The 20,026-nt window shown below is 49.5% G+C and overlaps 1 protein-coding gene across 2 annotated transcripts in view; it reads left to right on the top strand.

The window, feature by feature from the left end:
- Positions 1–112: 112 nt before the first annotated feature.
- mpped2a (metallophosphoesterase domain containing 2a) overlaps positions 113–20,026 on the top strand; it is a 22,256-nt gene continuing 2,342 nt past the window's right edge. The window contains exons 1-3 of one of the 2 annotated variants that reach the window (XM_030377854.1): positions 113–511; positions 2,948–3,235; positions 17,750–17,931. In XM_030377854.1, the coding sequence (XP_030233714.1) occupies positions 3,123–3,235; positions 17,750–17,931 (295 nt within the window). In that variant the 5' untranslated portion in view covers positions 113–511; positions 2,948–3,122. Of the gene's footprint in view, positions 512–1,742; positions 1,761–2,947; positions 3,236–17,749; positions 17,932–20,026 lie in introns of those variants that run through there. The other variant, XM_030377856.1, reaches the window with a different exon arrangement.

Raw genomic sequence — 20,026 nt, 5'->3', positions numbered from 1 at the left:
CACACACACACACACACACACACACACACACACACACACGCGCCGGGGGGGGAGCGCACAACGGATGTTGACGTGGGGGCGGGACTGCGCAATGGCGCGTGTGCCCGCTCTCGTGCCCGCGCACGGGGGCTGTGCTCTGCTCTCTCTGCTCTCTGACCCCAGTGGCAGCACCGTCTCACTGCACTCCGGCTCCTCGTCTGTCAGCTCCTCGTCTGTCTGTCTCTCTCTCTTTCTCCCCCCCTCTATCCCTCTCTCTCTCTCTCTCTCTCTCTCCCTCCCCTCCTGTCTGTCTGGTTTCCACATGAGCCCGCCGCTGAGGTCCCCTAGGGTCGAAGGTTCTGCCCTACCCGCCCAGACCGCGACCCCGACGGCCGCTAGTAGAACCCTCTCCCCTTGTGTTGCACGGATCTGCGTCTTCTGACACCGTAGAGGGCGACCCCGAGGCTCCAGACCCGCCGACCCCGAGGCTCCAGATCGCCGACCCCGAGGCTCCACAGCGGCCGGAACAGAGGTAGCTATTCACCTTTCGCTCTGATTCTTTCGGGAAAACCTTTCTGCATGGGGAGCGAAAAAAAAAGCGTGACACACAAAGCCACGGCGGGTTCAGCGGCGCCACCGCGCCGCGGACGAGGAAGAGCCGCGGGTCCGCCGTCCTTTGACACCGGGCCACCTCCGGTGCTTCTATTAACGTCTGCGAGCCTCGAGCCCGACCGACCGACCGCAGGGTTCACAGTTCCACGGACCTTTCCGTGGCTCACGTTATGAGAGAGAAAAACAGCGGCAATAGCGAACGTAACGCGGCGCATAGCTCCGTATCGTAATGCGCGATATCACGAAGGGGTCAATTCATTCCTCCGGTCGCAGGCTTCTTCCTTCGAGAGTTGCGTTTATTCACGAAGTTGTGCGATTCTTTGTCGCGAACTCGCGACATTGAAACGCGAATTCGATACATTGTATCCGCGGCGGCGGCGACAGCGAGCGCGCGAGCTCCGATCGCGGCTCGAGCGTGCAGGAGGAGATGCATGAGGGCAGGTTTAGCACGCTAGGCTACAGCTAGGCGCTGCTGCTATCGCTGCTGCCGCCGCTGCTGCTGCTCTAGTGTAGCCACAAGGTGAGCAGCAGCAACCGGGGTGCACTGCACACGGGTGGGGAAGGAATGAACACAATGAGCCGCGCTGCCCCGTGTTCCTCCATGGTCCTCCATAGTCCACCTTGTTCCTCCGTAGTTTTCCATTTAGGATTATTGGGGACCATGGTTCTGCATAGTCTTCCATGGTGTTCCCGGTGCACTGACGTCCCCGTGTTGGGATCAGCGCCCCGGTGCTCCCGGGTTCATGTTCAGGAAATTCCTGCAGAGAAAATGGAAGAGTCCACTGACTCCACATAACGCTCTCTGGTTCTGTCCTCCTCGTTCGTGCAGCACATCTTATTATGAGGCCCGAGTTGAACTCGACAATTACGTCAGTCAGTGAATAAAATAAGTGTGTGTGTGTGTGTGTCTTGGTGCCATCCTTTTAATACATACACTAATAAGCCCTATAGTAGGCCTATGCGCAGTCTTTAAAGTTATCGTCAAATCAAGCGTTTACTTCCCTATTTATCTAATGTGTAAGCAATCATTGGGTTTATGCGGCCGTGACACCGCAGAGGACGGCTTGTATAAAAGCGTCCAGGTGTTCAGTCACGCAGTGGCTGCGCTCCCGTCAGTCAGGAAGGTCAGACAGGAGGAGACTGCCGGGTCGACGGAGCAGTAGATCCCGGTGAGTGAGCTCTAAAGAGGCGAATGCCCTCCGATTGGGTAGCAGGGACTTGATTTATCTTTTCAGTTCTGTGCCATTCGTTATCCATGTTCTTCTCATCTTGTCCTGTCGTTTTTTTGTGTGTTATATTTGTGCAAGAATCTGAGGTGACGTTTGACGGGTGCAATAGACAAAGCAGAGCCATGTGGTTTGTGTGTTTGTTTGTCGATCAGGGATTGTTTTTTGATATTGTGGTGCAGCTTTTTATTACATTGTCATTTTCTTTACAGGCATATTCTATTGACACAAGAAGGTTACAGTACATCTTCAGTTTGACATTAAAGATCTGCTAATTGCACTAAGATCTTAGATTTCTTTACATTTTACATTTTAAAATGCATTGCATAGTTGACAATTGTTTTCCTTTTAACAATACTTAGTAAAAGTAATTGTAGATATCAAAATCATGCACAATTAAGCCACTTAATAACTAACAGAAATTATAAGTATCTGTGGATAATAGTGATAATTAAAGGACAAAATTATGTGTACGTAACCTGAAACAAATTCATTCTGATTTCTTCATTTTCTTTATTTCAACATTTTAAATCAATTATTTTCAGCTGTTTATTGACACATTCATTGAGTTCAAAACACTTTATAATACAGCTTAATACTTCGATTGTTGGAGAGATTCGCTATTACTCAGTAATAGTTTGTATTTGCATTTTTTTCAAATTCAAATACAACCAGTATTTAAACTCAAAACCTAGAATTGTTTATTTGCTTAGCTGAAAATTTGTCTTTTATGCTATTCCTATATTCACATTTTCATCTTATATTTAATTATTTTAAGATCCTATTCTTGTGCGGAATGTGGCTCAGGAGGTAGGGCGTGTTGGCTGGTAACCGGAGGGTTGCTAGTTCGATCCCCGGCTCCTCCTAGCTGAGTGTCGAGGCGTCCCTGAGCAAGGCACCTCACCCTAACTGCTCCTGAAGAGCTGGCTGTCGCCTTGCATGGTTGACACCGCCGTCGGTGTGTGAATGTGTGCGGGCGACTGCTAAGAAAAGCGCTGTTTGAATGCAGTCCATTTAACATTACCAATTGTGATTCTCACAAACATCCTCATGGTGGGAATCCCGTTTCGCACCGTTATCCATCCGTTTATCTTATTGAATTCCTAACCTGTGCTCCCCTTCCTCCCCAGACCGAGCCCCAGACCCAGACAGCTCGACAGGTGAGGTAGTCTGGTGTTCCCACACGCCTCCTCCCCCCCCCCCCCCCCGCTCACCTCATCGCGGCGGTTCTGAAGGATGACCGCGCTGCCCGTGCGCTCCCCATCTTGGTGACCTGGCGTCTGATGTCCCAACGGCGGAAGCATCATGGCTCATGGCAAATCGACGATTACCGTGGACGAGTACAGCTCCAACCCCACGCAGGCCTTCACACACTACAACATCAACCAGAGCCGCTTTCAACCCCCGCACGTCCACATGTGAGTACACACACACACGCGCGCACGTACACACACGAGCACGCAGTCGCGTGCACACACGCACACACACACACACACACGCACACGCACACGCACACGCACACATGCGCATAATACAGTTGCCTTCAGGAGGTTGTGGTGATGTCATGAAGTATAAATGTGTTTTTCTGGGAAGTTTTCTTACTTGTAAGGGAAGTGAATCTGTTTCAGTTCAGGGTGTCAGTTCATGGTGTCTGACCTACTCGGTCACAGTATCGTCTTCCCATTTGTTAGCAGGCTCACGTCTGCATAGTGGAAAGTAATTTATAAGCAGAAAACCAGAGGATGTGTCAGGCATTTTTATGATGACCAGAATCAGAATCAGAAATCAGTAATATAAATCAAACCACTAACCATAAAAAATACGTGACAATGGATCCGACATCTGATACCTTTTTTGTTTCACCCAGTTGGGCCAAACACAGGAGCACACACTAGTTAATTAATAACTAGTTAGTTCATTCATGTTCTTCCCTCGGACGTCATTACTTCCCTGCCAAGCTTGGGCATCTGCTGGTCAGTTTGGCCCCCAAAGGCCCCTGTGTGGTAATTACAGGCCTGTTGGGGCCCTGTTGTCGCCGGGGCCCTGTTGTCGCGGCAGCACGTGCCCACTCCGTCTGCATTAGACTGTTCCCTTTGCATATTTAGTAGCTCGTTTGTTTAGCTTTGCTCTTGTCAGGTGCGGCTAATAGACCCTGCGTTTTTATCGGTAGGTCAAAAAGAGCTGGGGCGAGCAGAAACACAAACCCTTGCTCCGGCACATTGCACCACTTATTAACACTCTCATCTGAAATGCGTCGATTTGCGTCGCTTTGGGCTTCTGGTAATTGCTGGAATCTGGAGCTTTTGGAGAGTCGATGTGGCGTCGGCCACTGGGTGTTTTTTCTCCACCTTGTCTAATGTTTTCACTGTGATTCCATCGCTGCTCTGGCGTGCCGGGGCATGCCGTCCACTGGCTGCTGTCCCTCCTCCTGCTGCTGCTGCTGCTGCTGCCCCACTGCTGTCTTTGGCAAAATGTAAAATAGAGTCGGAATGTTTCAGAGGAAACTTTGCGCTACGGCATCTTTAGTTACAGTTATAACATGGTCTGAGGCGTCCGGTGCCCAGCGCACTGATATGAAATGCCGTCACGTGGCCCCGGGCCCAGGCCCACTGGACAAACTCACCTTTTGTGCGTCCAAACGAAGCCGAGTTGGCCCAGAGTCACATTGGACGTTCACTGAAATGAACCGACTCTATACATTGATTTGTGCTCCAAATGGCTTTTTTCTTTGCAGTGTGAAAGGGAGTATAGTCGATTATTATTTGTCTGTCTATATATTTATTTAACATGGGATAACCAATGTAAGAGGAAAAAGAGTTTCCCCAATGGGAAGTATTTGAAATGTGCGTGTTTCTATAGACTTGTCTTTTGTAGAAGGATGTGATGGGGCTGTGGTCTCTCTCTCTCTCTCTCTCTCTCTCTCTCTCTCTCTCTCTCTCTCTCTCTCTCTCTCTCTCTCTCTCTCTCTCTCTCTCTCTCTCTCTCTCTCTCTCTCTCTCTCTCTCTCTCTCTCTCTCTCTCTCTCTCTCTCTCTCTCTCTCTCTCTCTTCCCCCCCCCCCCGGTGTGTGTTTGGATAAATACATTACGCTGTTTCCTGGGCTCCACAGAGCCCTCTGTGTTTGAGCCCATCATTCTTAAACTCAGAGACTGGGAAACCCTGACACACACATCCCCCCCCCCCCCCCCCCACCGACCTTGCGTGGGGGATGTTTCTAGAATACGCGGGTCTGTTCTGGGAAAGTACGGCTTGTTTAGATTGGACGGAGATAAAGATCCAGCCCGCCTGGGGTATAACCATCCAGCGCTTCGACCCTCGGATAAAAGTTGCTGCTGCTCTTGAACTAGGGCAAGGAAAAAAGGGAAAAATGAAGAAAAAACAGAAGTTGGGGGTTGCCTGCCCTTTTGAAATGTTATCCCCGTTAATGTCCCCCCCCCCCCTCGCTTCCCCAGCACAGCGCGCCTCCATTCCCCCCAGACAGAATATTTAGATTGCACTGGACTACAACAGTGGCTTTTGTGAGACACGCAAAGGAGTATTGGGTCTCACAGGGAAGTGCGTGTGTGTGTGTGTGTGTCTTCAACGTGCGTTTGTGTGTGTGCGTTTTGTGGGTGTCTGCGTTAATGAAAAAACAAGCAACGGGCACGCACACAGACAGGCCCCTAACGTTGCCAATTACCAGCTAATGCCTTGGAACGTGACCCCTAAATTGTGAGGGAACATGGGAGCCCGTCTCTCTCTAGCCGGGGTCGCCTCGCTCAGACTGGCGCTGCTCGGCTTTCCCTTCCTGCATGTCTCCGCTTTTTTTCCTTCCCCCCCCCCACCACCCGACCGTTGTGAACATATGCTTCCAGTTGGGTCAGTAATGGCATCGCAAGCAGTAAGAACGGGACCTGGGCCAACATCTGGGGGCGGGGGGGGGGGGGGTGAGAGAGATGCAGAGACGGTGGTGTCCCTCAGCTCTCACTGGGAGCTGAGGGACAGGGCTGGAGGAACACAGGTGTGTGTGTGTGTGTGTGTGTGTGTGTGTGTGTGTGTGTGTGTGTGTGTGTGTGTGTGTGTGTGTGTGTGTGTGTGTGTGTGTGTTCAATGTGCGTTTGTGTGCATGCGTTTTTTGGGTGTCTGTACTTCTGTGTGTGTGTGTGTGTGTGTGTACTTGAGTATTCTCTTTTATCCAACCATGCTCGCAGTCTCTTTATGCCCAGCCTCTCCACGCGATGCTCGGTTCTCTCTTCCAGTCTTTCTCTCTGTCGCTTCCCTCCTAAATGAATCCCACGATGGCCGTGCCTCCCACCGCGAGGCCCACCTATTCAGACAGTGGCCTGCGCTGTTACGTAACGCAACATGTGCCGGCGCTGTCTGCTGTATATATTTAAACAGAGGACCTACGTGTAAACGCAAAGGGGCCATCTGAGCCTCCTGCGCGCTAAATGCTAGGTTTGACCGTTTGAAGTGTACACGGCACTAAAATGTCCCCCACCTCGCCCCGGTCTCGACTCTCCAGCCTCTCCTTCCAGTCTAAACTTTGCTCTGCTGTGGGAAGCAACCCAAATGTTTATACCCCGGAGATAGCCCGGGCATAAACAGTTAGCTTGAAGTTCCACACCAAACACAACTGATTATTATTTATTCATTTGAAAGGGACAGATACAGTGTACATAGACAAACTGGGAACAGCTATCCAAACTGGGAACAGCTATCCAATGCAAGTAACGTATTGATTATAGCGGATGCTTATTTGCAACACCCATCGCTAGAAGGGCTTTATGATGACTTTATGACGATTGCATCATCCCTTCTGCAGCCCCTTTTCTGTTTCTTCCTCCTAGCCTCTTTCTTCTTCCTCCTCAATTGGACTAACCTCTCCCCGACCAGATGCCTGGTTAATTACAGTGTCCCCATGAATAATTAAGAGTGCCCCTATATGTGTTAAATCAGTTAACGATGGCGGCGGCCTGGTCTGCGTTCTGACGCCCGTTAAGGAAGCTGCATCAAAGGAACACGTCGGTGTGGATGAGATGCCACTTGCTTTGCTTTTTAATGAAGACCCCGGGTTCATTGCCTTTCATCCGGAGGGTGTATTCATTTGGGACGCGGCGTGCGAGAGCACCGGGGACAGATTGTGAATTTAAAGTTTGTTTTAAAGTTTTGTTTGTTGTTTTTCTCAGCACATCCCACCACCCTATCTTCTGTTGCCTTAATGTAAAAAAAATGGATTATGAATTGCTATTATGTTCAGCAAAACCATAATAATTAGTATACACTTAACAAGATGATTTATTTTTAATTATAGAAGTATATAGATTGTTTTCTATATGCGTTTATTTTGCCGCAATAGTTGAATCAAAATATGTTTCAAAAGGTTTCTTGATCTAGTTGAGTCCCGGAAGGTGAAAGTAATTGTGTGAAAGTGATTATAATGGAGGTAAAGACCTCAGATGCTGATTCAGAGGAGCATTTTCATCTACTTCGGCACTTGGGCTTTGCATTACGCGCTCTTTCAAAACATTATCCTCAGTCTGTCTCGCCGTTCATCACATTGACAATAAACAGGCTCCTCGTCAGTTTGAAGGGCGTCTCCTGTGACGACGTGGGGTGGTTCGATCATTTAGAGCATCTCTTGCATAAAAGGGATGTTTTATGCATCTTATCTATAAAAGGATAGTTTTTCCACCAATACTACACACCTGTTTTTTTTCCCCTTTAACAAAAAATCTTTTAAAAGAAGCCGTGTCTCACTCTGCGGTCCTTTGATCTCGCCTCCCTCCCCCTGTCAGGTCGCCTTCTGTCTCCCCCCCCCCCCCCCCCCCCCTACTACACCTCTCCTGGTCGCTGTAAGGAGCTCTGGTCAGGTCGGCAGCCAAACCCCTCGCAAGACAAAGAGCTGTTTCCATTTTGTCGCCCTTTTTGTCCCCACCGGCTTTCCTCTGAACCGCTTCGTTCTTTTCCCCCTTCCCCTTTTCTTGCTTCCTTTCTTCCCTTTCCTTTCTTTCTGCTCGCCGTAATGAAACGGGAGACCCCTTGATTTAAGCCCCTCCCCCACACCCCCCCCCCCCACCCCCCCACCTTGGGGCCGTGCGTGGAGGGCCGGTGTTAAGTGACGGTTGACATTGGACAGGTCTGTTGTTGGACTGATTGAGACCCTTTTGATGTCCTTGAGACGCCGGGCTCTGTTCCCCCGCCCTCCCCCACATACCACCACCCCCTCCACCCACCCCACCTCCCCCACCTAGCACCACCTCCCCCACCTAGCACCACCACCACCACCACCATCTCCCCCACCTTGCACCACCCCCACCCCCTCCCCCACCTTGCAGCACCACCACAAACCCCCCCCCCCCGTCCCTTGGAGCCTGGCAGCTCTGAACGCTTGAAGGCTCGTCCCTATGATGTCCCACAACGAGGGGGTGCTCCGCCTGCTGCGGAGCACACACACCCTTCCTACGCCACCCACCCACTGGGTCTTTACCATTTGGCGCATTTGGCATTTGGTGTTGGCATTGAGTGCTCAGCGACCGCCGCTGATGCCGTTGTCCTCGCCGATGGTAATCGCTCCGGCCTCCAGGTTGAATGAGCTGCGGTCCCGAGGTGGTTGTAGTGGTTGTAGGGCTGTTGGGGATATTGTTGTGAGGTGCTGTGTGTTTTTTTCTGCTTATGCAAGCACGCGTTGGCGGTCGACGCAGCAAACACGTTCCCTGAACGCTGTGTGTGTGTGTGTGTGTGTGTGTGTGTGTGTGTGTGTGTGTGTGTGTGTGTGTGTGTGTGTGTGTGTGTGTGTGTGTGTGTGTGTGTGTGTGTGTGTGTGTGTGTGTGTGTGTGTGTGTGTTTTGTTCTTCGGATTCGTCACTCATTCAGTCCTGGGTTCTCCATTGGTGTCCGATTCTGAGGCTTTGTCCCTGCTTTGGGGGGCGACCATAACACATCTTGCCCTCTTTCTCTCTCTTTCTGTCCCTCCCTCTCTCCCTCTCTCTCTCTCTCCCTGACTCTGCTGCTGTCTCTCGCCCGTCGCCCCCGAGGCTAGAAGCCTGTCAGCAGCAACAATTAAGAGCAGGGCTGTAATGAAAGAGGCATTAGCCCGGGCAATTTATGTCTCAATGCAGCGCTGGAAGGTTCCTTTGGTGCTGATATTTCAGGCGGGCTTCGCCCATTACAGAGGGGGCGTGTGTCACGAGGATGCTTCCTCGTTGGATAAATAAAAGTGTGTGGGTGTGTGTGTGTGGGTGTGTGTGTGTGGTAGAGAGAGTAGGGCAGGGTTCTATTGTGTTTATTTAGCTCTGGGGCCGTATTCACAAAGGATCTTAGGGCTAAAAGTAGGTCCTAACTGGCGAATTTAGGAGTAACTCCTAAAAATAATGGGCGTGTCACTCTTAAATTTAGGACTCCTAACTTTTTTCACTAAGAGCAATTCACAAAGTATTTTAGGACTAAGCGTAGCACCTAAGTCTAGGAGAGCTTAAAAGTCCTCAAGAGGACTCCTAACTCAGTAAGACCTATTCACAAAGAATCTTAAAATGCCTGCGAGACGAAATGTTAGGGTATTCAACTTATTGTGGAGTTAATGCGCGATGCAATAACATCCCCGACTCACGGAATAAGCCGATTAGTCCCGAAATAAAATGTTATCAAAATTATAAATTATAAAAAAATATATTTAACTTATAAAAAATAAAAATAATTGCGCCATCAAAAGACGAGGACGTGTTCGTCAATAGGAAGAAAGTGCATTCCATCAACACGCAGGTTGTTTTTGATGCAAATTTTAACATAGCCTACTGGATGTTGTTGCAAAGTGGCCTGGATCTTCAGCTACCCATGATTCGCGCATTTTAATGGTGAGCGGTCTGAGGCAGCTTTTTGAGATGTAGGCTACCAGTTGGGTGTCACTTGCTGGGTGACAGTGACTATCCATGCAAGACGTGGCTCTAGACACCCTACCTCAATCCACAACCGGGAGCACAGTTAAAGTGTAACATGTAAGTGATTACGCAGATTACGCTTAGTCCTATGCGTAAAACACATCGTATTGGCTCTTTGCTAGAGCACACAAACATACACGAAATGTTGTGGAGAGAGGAATTGGGCAGATGAAACGTCGGTTTCATGTCCTCCACGGCGAAATACGCCTCACCCCAGAGAGGGCAAGCACAGTAATCACTGTATGTGCCATTCTACACAACCTCTGCAAGCGGAGGAACATTCCACAGCCAGACGATGATGATGATGATGATGATGGCGATCAACATTACAAGGAATTTGGCCGTGTGGAACCGAGTGGACAGGCATTTAAGGATCACTTTGAAAACACATTTTAGGTAAACACCTTGGCACAAATCAGTCAACACTTCGTAACATTTATTTTCTTTTCGATTTTACGTATTTTTATTGTTTGCTTTCTCTCTCTCTTGAACGTGCAGGCTACAACGTCATTATCGTGGTCTGCACAAAATTGTCATCATGCGTGTATTCTGCTAACTGCACTATAACTACTTAATAGGAATTAATTTCTAGCCTAGGCTATTTCCTTGTTTTTCGGTGATTCAGTGGGCTCGTCTGAACAACCAATCACCGAACTGACCGCTTCTAAACTCGTGCACGAGAATTGACGTAATCCATAGCAACGGCGCGTCACTCTTAGTTCGCTCTTTGTGATTTATCCTTAGTAAGAGTAGGTCTCAGCGGCTTTGTAAATAACTTTTAAGAAAAAACTCCTACGTAAAATGTTTTAGCGCGAGTTAGGAGCACTCCTAGCGGTAAGATAAAATGCTTTGTGAATATGGCCCCTGGTTTCTATTTGGTCTGTATTATGTGTTCTTCTGCTCATCTATACCACACACACACACGCACACGCACGCACACACACGCACACAAAGACCCACAGTTGTTACCCATTGGTCGCTTCCACACTCTTGAGGTTTTTTCCCTTCCACCTTTCTGTTCAGTCACCTTGTTCGCTTGTTACCAGATTCCACCTACTGCTCTTATTCCATTACGCAGGGTACGGGTCTCTGTCTCTCCGTCTCCCTCAGCCTCTCTCCCTCTCCCGATATTCCTCTGCTCATTCTCTTCCCCTGAAGTTTATTGAATTAGCACAGACGGCTGCATCGCTGCTGATAAGGGAGGCACTCACGCTGCCCTACCCTGCCTCAAAGAGGGGGAGAGGGGGAGAGTGAGGGAGGGAGGGAGGGAGGGTGTATGCCTGAGCGTGCAGTGTCTGTGTGTGTAGCGTGTGCGTGTGTAGGCTGGATCCCTCATTGTTGCAGGGCTGATTCCCCAAAGGAACACGATATTTTTTCGAATGATTTGTCCGTCTAAGGGACGTTCATTGGTTGTAAGTTCATCAGAGATTGATCAACAAAAACATCGGTAAAGGTTACACACACACACACACACACACACACACACACACACACACACACACACACACACACACACACACACACACACACACACACACACACACACACACGCGCAGCTAACTTCCGAATGTGCAGAACTCTGGCCAGAGCTCAGACTTAAGGCTCTCAGAGGGTTTCATTAGAGGAGAAAGGAGTCCTTATTTATACAACGCCTAATGGCCATTGCGGCTCCTAATGGCGTCCCCATCCCGGGGCCGGCGAGGGCTAAGTGCTCCTGCTGCTATCAGACCCTCAGCCCAAACACACGGCCTGAGATATTCACCTCTCCCGCCGCCGTCTGTCCGACAGGGCCCCTGTTAACCGCTGGGAAGACACACACACACGCACACATAGACACGCAGACAGACACACACACATAGACACACACACACACACACACACACACACATAGACACACACACACACACACACACACACACACACACACACACACACACACACACACACACACACACACACACACACACACACACAGAGACACACACACATAGAGACACACACACACAGAGACACACACACATAGAGACACAAACACGCACTCTGGGTGCACAGCGCCTTGTTAATGGAGGAATATATTTACACCCTTGGCATTTTGGCTGACGGGTCGTATCCTTGTGGACGCTCTGGAAAGGCAACCGAGCTGAGCAGGTATTATACGAGGGAACAAGAGGCCGTCGTGTGTCGTGTGCACAGAACTGCCCTGTTTTAAACGTACAATGATCACTGTGTCAGAGGTGCAAATCATACCGATACGGTGAAGAGATCTTCCTGAGTGCTGATAAGAAGCTACAAATTCTTCCACGCTCGCCCACGACGGAGCATATGGCGTGCCACCGGCCGCTCGCCGCTGGTCTGGGAGGGCGGGGCCACTGATGGCTTTATTAGCAGCTCTCCTTACCGCTGCCACGCAGGAAACCCGAGGTGGTTAGAGCCATGCTCGCTCAACCGCGGCGCTATTGATTACAAATCATTAGGACCAAACCCGGCGCAGTAGGACTGGATTAACAATGAGGGGGGGGTCTTAACTCTAGGGTGTGGAACACTTTGACGCCACTAAAGGGAACGTTGGAGGGTAGGGAAGAGAAGGTGAGGAAAATTAGGAAGGAAAAGCAGCACACTTGTTTGGGTCTCAGACGAGTGTTCAGCTTGGGGGGCAGTTGACCCCGTTAACCCTGGGTGGTGGTGGTGGTGGTGGTGGTGGTGGTGGTGGAGGCGTGGGTGGCCTGGTCAATGTGGAAGAATTTTTTATCACAAGAATATCTTATCACTTATTACCTTATTGCCCAATGCGAAAATGTATCAGTCAGATCTCTGCTGCATTAATTTAAAAATTCGAACTCACGGTATTATAACATGTGCTTGTGCATGTGATTTGACACCGCTATATGAGAATCAATTAATTTGGTAATTTAATGCTGGTTAAAGACTGTAACCCATTAGCCGGCCCTTCCCCCAAACCGATCCGAATCCTCTTTCGGATACAATTGATGTTGCCAATATACTTGTATGTTATTTTATCTTGCCTCTAAGCAGTAAAAAAACAATGGCATGGCTCTTAATGAGGATAACGTTGAGCAAAGTAGCACATTGATTGAAACAGGAGAACCCTTGATTTAAGTCCCTCCTTCGCACCACCCACCCATTGACCAGAAGTCTCAAAACCGTAATGACTACGCATATCATTTCATAATAACCAGGCTAACTAGTTGCTATTGTGCATCAAAAACGACTGATTTAAGGACAATGGTTGGCCTTCTCTAAACCTAAATAACTTTATTGAAATAGCCCCTCCGCCCTCTGGCCCAAGGGTCGGTGTGGCATTGCACTAAATCCATTTTCCCGTTTGGATTCTGTTCGAGATGTGTTTCGGGGTGTCAAGAGTCCGCTGCTTTCTATTCCGATCGTTGGACGTACAGGAAGTCCTCCGGCGATCAGAGCGTTAATGTGGAGCTGCAGCAGCGGCAGCGGCCGCGGCATAGGGGGAGGCCAGCCACCCGCTTATCTGCCTGCGAGTTAAGTGTCACGTCTGGAGGGGCGCGCTCGCTCGGCTGAACTCTGACCCAATTTACTGGTGTGTTTTTTCAAAAGGCCAGCCGGGCCAAGTGGGCTCCGTCAAATAAAATATCCTCCTGCGAACATCAGAGGGCTCTCTGACCCTCTCTCGCTCTCCCTCTCTCTGCCTCTGCCTCAGACCTCCCTCTCTCTCTCTCTCTCCCGCAGACATCTCTCTCTCTCTCCCTCCCTCTCCCTCTCGCTGCTTTAGACATCTATCTCTCTCTCCTTCTACTTTACTGTAGGTCTCTCTCTCTCTCTCTCTCTCTCTCTCTCTCTCTCTCTCTCTCTCTCTCTCTCTCTCTCTCTCTCTCTCTCTCTCTCTCTCTCTCTCTCTCTCTCTCTCTCTCTCTCTCTCTCTCTCTCTTCCCCCCCCCCTCCCCTCCCCTCCCCCTGCTCCCGTATGCTGAGGTTCTCTCTGAACTCCATGTACACATGTAACCAATAACAGGCTCTGTTTTTCCATTGGCACTCTTCCAGAACCCTTGTGCTGCTTTGCGTGTCCTGTAGGATTACTTTTCATTTTTTACGTACGAGACTTCCCTTCTTTTAATTTAAATCCTACTCAAGTATTTATTTAGTACATTTTAAATTCCTATTCTCTCCTCGGCGGTTGGGGTGACCTCAGTGCTGAGCCCTGCTGGGTTTTCCCGCTAATCCTCTCGTGTTGTTTATGTAATCAAGCAGCGATGCCGAGGACCTGTCTGCCTCGCTCTCTCCTCCCTCGCCGCTCTTGAGGATATTTCTGGGGCTCGGCGCCTGATCTGGTGTCGGCTCTCGTGTCACGGTGGATTTTAAGAGTGTGCTGTCACCCTCTTTTAGCCTATTAGCATTTCTCTCTCTCTCTCTCTCTCTCTCTCTCTCTCTCTCTCTCTCTCTCTCTCTCTCTCTCTCTCTCTCTCTCTCTCTCTCACTCTCGCTCTCTCTCTCTCGCCCGCCGACCCCCTTCTGTCTGGCACTCTCCCCCTTTGATCTCTGATGTCACGCCGTGGCACAGGAAGAGATCGGCATGCTAACGGGGGGGATGGGATGAAAAGAAAAGGAGTCAACGTTGCTCACTGCTCGAGAACTTGCTAACGTGCTAAGGTCGGGCAACAATGCTAACGCAGTCGGCCGACCGCGTCTGAGACAATGGTTAAATATTCGTCGAGTTTTTGCCAATCTTTTCCATTTTGTTTTTAATTTTATCTGGAGTGCCAGGGAGCGCCGTAATGGACCGGTGGCTAACGGCTCCTCGTTAGGCTGCACTCCTGTTCATGTTACTTATCAAGTGCTACGTCGTTATGTATCCAGATGGAAACCAATCAGTGCAGAGAGCTGGAGGTGTGTGTGTGTGTGTGTGTGTGTGTGTGTGTGTGTGTGTGTGTGTGTGTGTGTGTGTGTGTGTGTGTGTGTGTGTGTGTGTGTGTGTGTGTGTGTGTGTGTGTGCGCATAATGCATATACATTAATGCAGTTTGCGCTGCCAAGAACTGCTCTTAATTCATAGGCGCTGCAAGTATTTGCTTTCATTCTGGCAGTAAATTAAATCTCAGAGGAAGGAGCGAGGCAGGCTGTTTCTTTTTTTTGTTTTTCCATATTTGTGTGTGTGTGTGTGTGTGTGTGTGTGTGTGTGTGTGTGTGTGTGTGTGTGTGTGCGCATTGCACTGCATCCTTCCCTCTTCTATAACTAGAACTGTCGAATCCTTTAAAGCGGCATGACGTGTAGGCCCACAGAGAACCAGACTGTGTGTGTGTGTGTGTGTGTGCGTGTGCGTGTGTGCGCGCGCGCGGCAGAGCTATACTTATTCACCGCACCCAGTCAATAACAAATATCATTATCTCCTGGGCTAGTTTTTTCATTTAATTTGGCCCCACTGGATTGCATGCGGATCGCAGTGCTAGTCCCAAACAGACAGGACCTCTCTCACTCCCTCCCTCCCCGGCCCCCCCCGGCCCTCTCCGCCTCCCCCCGGTCTGAACAAGCCACCAGAGAGACGTCCACCAGGCCAGTGGGGACCTTTCACTTAAGGTGGACCACTAATGTGTCATTAAGGCTTTTCGCCGACCTCCTCTTATGCAAACGGTAAAACATATAGCACTAAACTTGTGGTGGCTGAGCAAAGAGTGCCAGCACCCCCCTAGACACACAATTACAACTGCAAGAACGCCAGTGGGAAACAGTGGAAAGAAAAGTCAGCAACACTAAGTGTGTGTACTGTTTGTGTATTGAGCAAACACAAATTAACCAATTTTTTTTAATTGTAAACATCCGATGCAATGCACAAAGCAATAAAATAACAAGGCATAATTCTATATTTTCTGAAAAATATAACAACAATAATTGCACACTTATTTATGTGACTATTTCAAGAATACAATCCCAGTACCGCCTGCACTCCCTCCGTGTGTTCCACCAGTACACGCCGACCACAGGTTGAAAACCAGTGCACTGGGGATCGAAACCACAAACCATTGTCCTCTCCCAGACGTTCAACCTTGGGGTAAACCCAGCACCGGCGGGCTGTGACGCCCGACTTGTAAGAACAGGTACTTCGGGAGGACTATTTAGGGAAGCAATTTCCATCTGGCTGTGATTTGCTTTGCTTTTATTCCTCTTCTCCACCTCCAAGGTTTCCCCTTTTGTGTTCGCCTCTCTCCCACTTCGTTAACGGTGACTTCAGGGCCCCTAAAATCACCCGTTCGCTCGGGTCTCCCTTTGTGTTTTGTGTACTGTTTGTGCATAAACGCACACGTTTCACCACTTTGGTGTGTTTTTGTGTCGGTGGCGTGCGGGCTTGATTATGTGTCTGGCGTTGTCTGCCGAGTGACATCCCCTCTAATGGAATAATGGCCTTGTGGCAGGAGGCTGAAGGATTGAGCACCGCTGACTTCAATTACAGACAAAGCATATTTTATTTGCCCCCCCCCCCCCCCCACCACTCGTCCTGCCTTTTAAGTGGAAGAAAAGTATGTGTTTTTTTCTCCGTCCTTTTTTTTAAAGACATGCATGGATTTGAACAAAAGCCTCTCCCAAGCAGACTTAGCCCTAAGTGATTTCTCAACAGATAATGGAAAGCAAAGACATGGCGGCCCTTAATTCTCTTCTCTCCTTTAAAGCCAATCTGATGACACAAGTAGCCATTAGCCTCTTTGTTGGCACAAATCCATGTTTCGTGCCTAGGTGGGTTTTTGTGACGGCTGGTGTGCGTCAGTGTGGCTGTCCTGTTACTTCCTATTTATTTTGTATTTTTTTGGTCCGAAAATGCGCTACCAACAGAAAATGGCACCTCCCCCTCTACTAAACGTGTTTTGGTGGGAGCTAACTTGGCCATAGCTCAGAGAGCTGGTTACGATTGATAAAGCGCTATGGCCGACAGTAGGCGGGGTATTCAGTAGGGGAGCTGATCCTAGGGTCTCCTGTGAGGGAAGTCGTACCAGTTTAACGGTACGAACCAAAAAGGTTTAGTTTGTAAACTCAAAGAGGTTTTTCGGGAACGCTAGAGAAAGGGATTAAGGCGTGAGTTTCCGAGCCAGTGTCTTGTGGTCCGTGAACCCTTCGCGAGGGGAGGCAGAGGAGTGGCAAGGAGGGAGGGAGGGAGAGAGAGAGAGAGGGAGGGAGGGAGGGTGGCTGACCGCGGAGCCAAGGGCAAGTTGTCGTGGCGTTCGGTCCAGAGGCTAGTACAGGGATGGTGAGTACCTGGGACACAGCGGAATTGAGGGCAAGGGGCACCGGTTTGACAGGGCTCCTGCCCCGAGAGTCGATTACCTCTGTGCCGGTTTGGAAGTGAATTCCACCTGCTCTGAGAAAGGTGGCTTTTTTTCTCCCAGAAAATAATACAAATTCACTTGCGCTTATACCTAACCAGGTGTGAGGAGCCATCGTTTTCGTCCAAGCGACCCAAACTGATTAATTCCTGTGTCAACTGTCCTGATTGTTGTCTGTGATTATCCTCAGTGCCCACATGGACAATGATTCAATCAGTGTGCTTGGCGGTGAGCGAGAATGTAGGGGGTTTTCCTCCACTCTACCCCCCCGACCACAGCATCTGGGAAGCAACGCGGTGTGGTTGTGGAAGAGGCCCCGGGCTACAGAGCCTTGTTTCATTGCTTGCATTACTTGTGTTATTCTTTTGAGTTACAAAAAGGGAACCACAATGGATTCACTTCAGTTCTAAATCTGACTGGTCAGGGTTGGAAGGGGCTGAGGTCTGTGTGTCTGTGTGTCTGTGTGTCTGTCTGTCTGTGTGTGTGTGTGTGTGTGTGTGTGTGTGTGTGTGTGTGTGTGTCCGTGTGTGTGTGTGTGTGTGTGTCCGTGTGTGTGTCTTCTGTGGTGGTTTTGTTGTGTCTGTTACGCCCGTTCCTCCTACTCCTCTCCCTTATTTATGAGCCTCAGCTTTCCCTGTGACATGTCAACGAGAAACACAACATGAACTTTGAGCTAATCCACCGGTAACCCTCTGACCTATCTGTCCCCCCCCCCCCCAGGGTCGACCCCATCCCCTACGACACCCCCAAGCCGACGGGACACACCCGGTTCGTGTGCGTGTCGGACACACACTCTCGTACGGATGGCATCCAGATGCCCTACGGGGACGTGCTCCTGCACACCGGGGACTTCACTGAGCTGGGCCTGCCCTCAGAGGTGAAGAAGTTCAACGACTGGCTAGGTGGGTACTGTGGTGACGCAAACACAAACACATGCGCGCAAACACACACACACACACACACACACACACACACGCAGACTCAAGCATGCCAACACACACACACACACACACACATGCACACACGGAAAAACACACTCGCGCAAACGCACACAGGTGCACACGCACATACCCACACACATTATTACATCAATGTATTAATGGAACACACAAACACGCAGCCACAAGCATGCCACCCACACACACATGAACACACGGAAAAACACACTCGCGCAAACGCACACACGTGCACACGCACAAACGCACACACATAATTACATCAATGTATTAATAGAACTCACACACGCAAACAATGTCACACCATCAGTGAATGGGAAAATCCCAGTGAAATGAAAGAGGAAAAACCAAGCGTGCGTTGCTGTTGACCAGAGTATGCATAGCCTCCCTCCAAACCCCACCCACCCCTAACTCCCCTCCCCCTCCCCCCTCCCCCCTCCCAACTGCTGTGCTCAAGTGTCCAGTTTAACCCCTGACCTAACACTCTGGCCCAGTTAACCTCTGACCCCTGGTCCCGGCCCTTGAGCCGTGGGTGGCAGCTTTGTGTCTCCCCGAGGTGCTGAGTTGACAGCGGACAGACCTCCGGGGGTCAGGGAGCCGATGGCTCTGCTCTTTAGTTTCCCTGCCGCTATGCTGTTCTGATAGATATGTTGAACCCCGGTGTCACCACACACAGACACACCCAGACACACACTCACGCTGACACACACACACCCACATATAGACACACGCACGCTGGAGAGCACATACCCACACGGAGACATAGATACACATACACATGCACACACATAGACACACACTCAGGTACACACACACATGGACACACATAGATGCACAAAAACACACATGCACGTAGATGCGCGCACACACACACACAAGTAGACATACACACACGTACGCACGAACGCACACAAACACACAGACGCACACACACAACCACTTGTAGACGCACACCCGCACCACTTGCACACACACATGCAGACAAACACACATGCTTAGATACATCTGGGGTCGGCTACTCTGCAGGCACGTACACGGGCCCCAGCTCCGGCAGTCATCACGCTGCCGTCTCGGGAGGGGCCTGGCCTGCCAGCCACCGTCAGCACTTCTGCTGACACCTGTACACCAGCCACTGATTAACAAGGAAGGGGCGGGCAGGGGTCTAAGAGCAGGGCTCACGGGCTTTTACCTCCAAATATTCAGCGGTAAATGAGGATCCATAAATATGTATCAGCCCAGGTTTTTTGTTCATCAAGGTTATGGATGACACTCTGTCAATGAGACTTTCTTCAATAAGAATCAATAATTTAGGCTGAGTTGAAATATTACAATTGCCAAAAGAAGCCAGCTTGTCTACACACAGTAGACTGTATGTGTGTTTTTGTAAATGCATTGAATTCCTAGCAGAATCATCCCAAATATATATTTCTACCTTGCTGAAAAGTCATACAATAATAAAGTGAACAATTATTACAATCCCAAAATATAATATAAATTCAGTAAATTCGAATATACTGATGGGAGGTTTCAATCTCTTCGTGGAAGATTTATATAAAAACGCATCTTTTCTAATTTACAAATTAGACAGAAAATATGAGAAATATGATTGACCCAGATTGTGTATAGATACAATTGCATTGTGTGCTTTTGTGCGACTGTGGTCTGTGAGGCCATGTAGGGACAGATCATTTTTAAATCATGATTTTTACATTTCATAAAAGCTGAAGTAACCAGCTTCCCTTGTTCCCCGGGATCAACATACACAGGCTTTATTTTCTGCATAGTTACTTCCACATCGGGCCGGGTCGTGTGTGTGTGTGTGTGTGTGTGTGTGTGTGTGTGTGTGTGTGTGTGTGTGTGTGTGTGTGTGTGTGTGTGTGTGTGTGTGTGTGTGTGTGTGTGTGTGTGTGTGTGTGTGTGCGCACATCTACGGGTATGTGTGAGTGTGCGCGCGTGGGGGAAACGTCGAGCAGCCAGGAAGAACTCATCACCGCATCCCGCTCTGTTTGCCAGAGACAGATGTGGAAGACAGAAATAAAAA

The sequence above is a fragment of the Gadus morhua genome, chromosome 14 (assembly GCF_902167405.1).
Source record: "Gadus morhua chromosome 14, gadMor3.0, whole genome shotgun sequence".
Lineage (NCBI taxonomy): Eukaryota > Metazoa > Chordata > Actinopteri > Gadiformes > Gadidae > Gadus > Gadus morhua.
The sequence above is the reverse complement of the archived record's forward strand: the minus strand, read 5'-3'. Positions and strand labels throughout refer to the sequence as shown.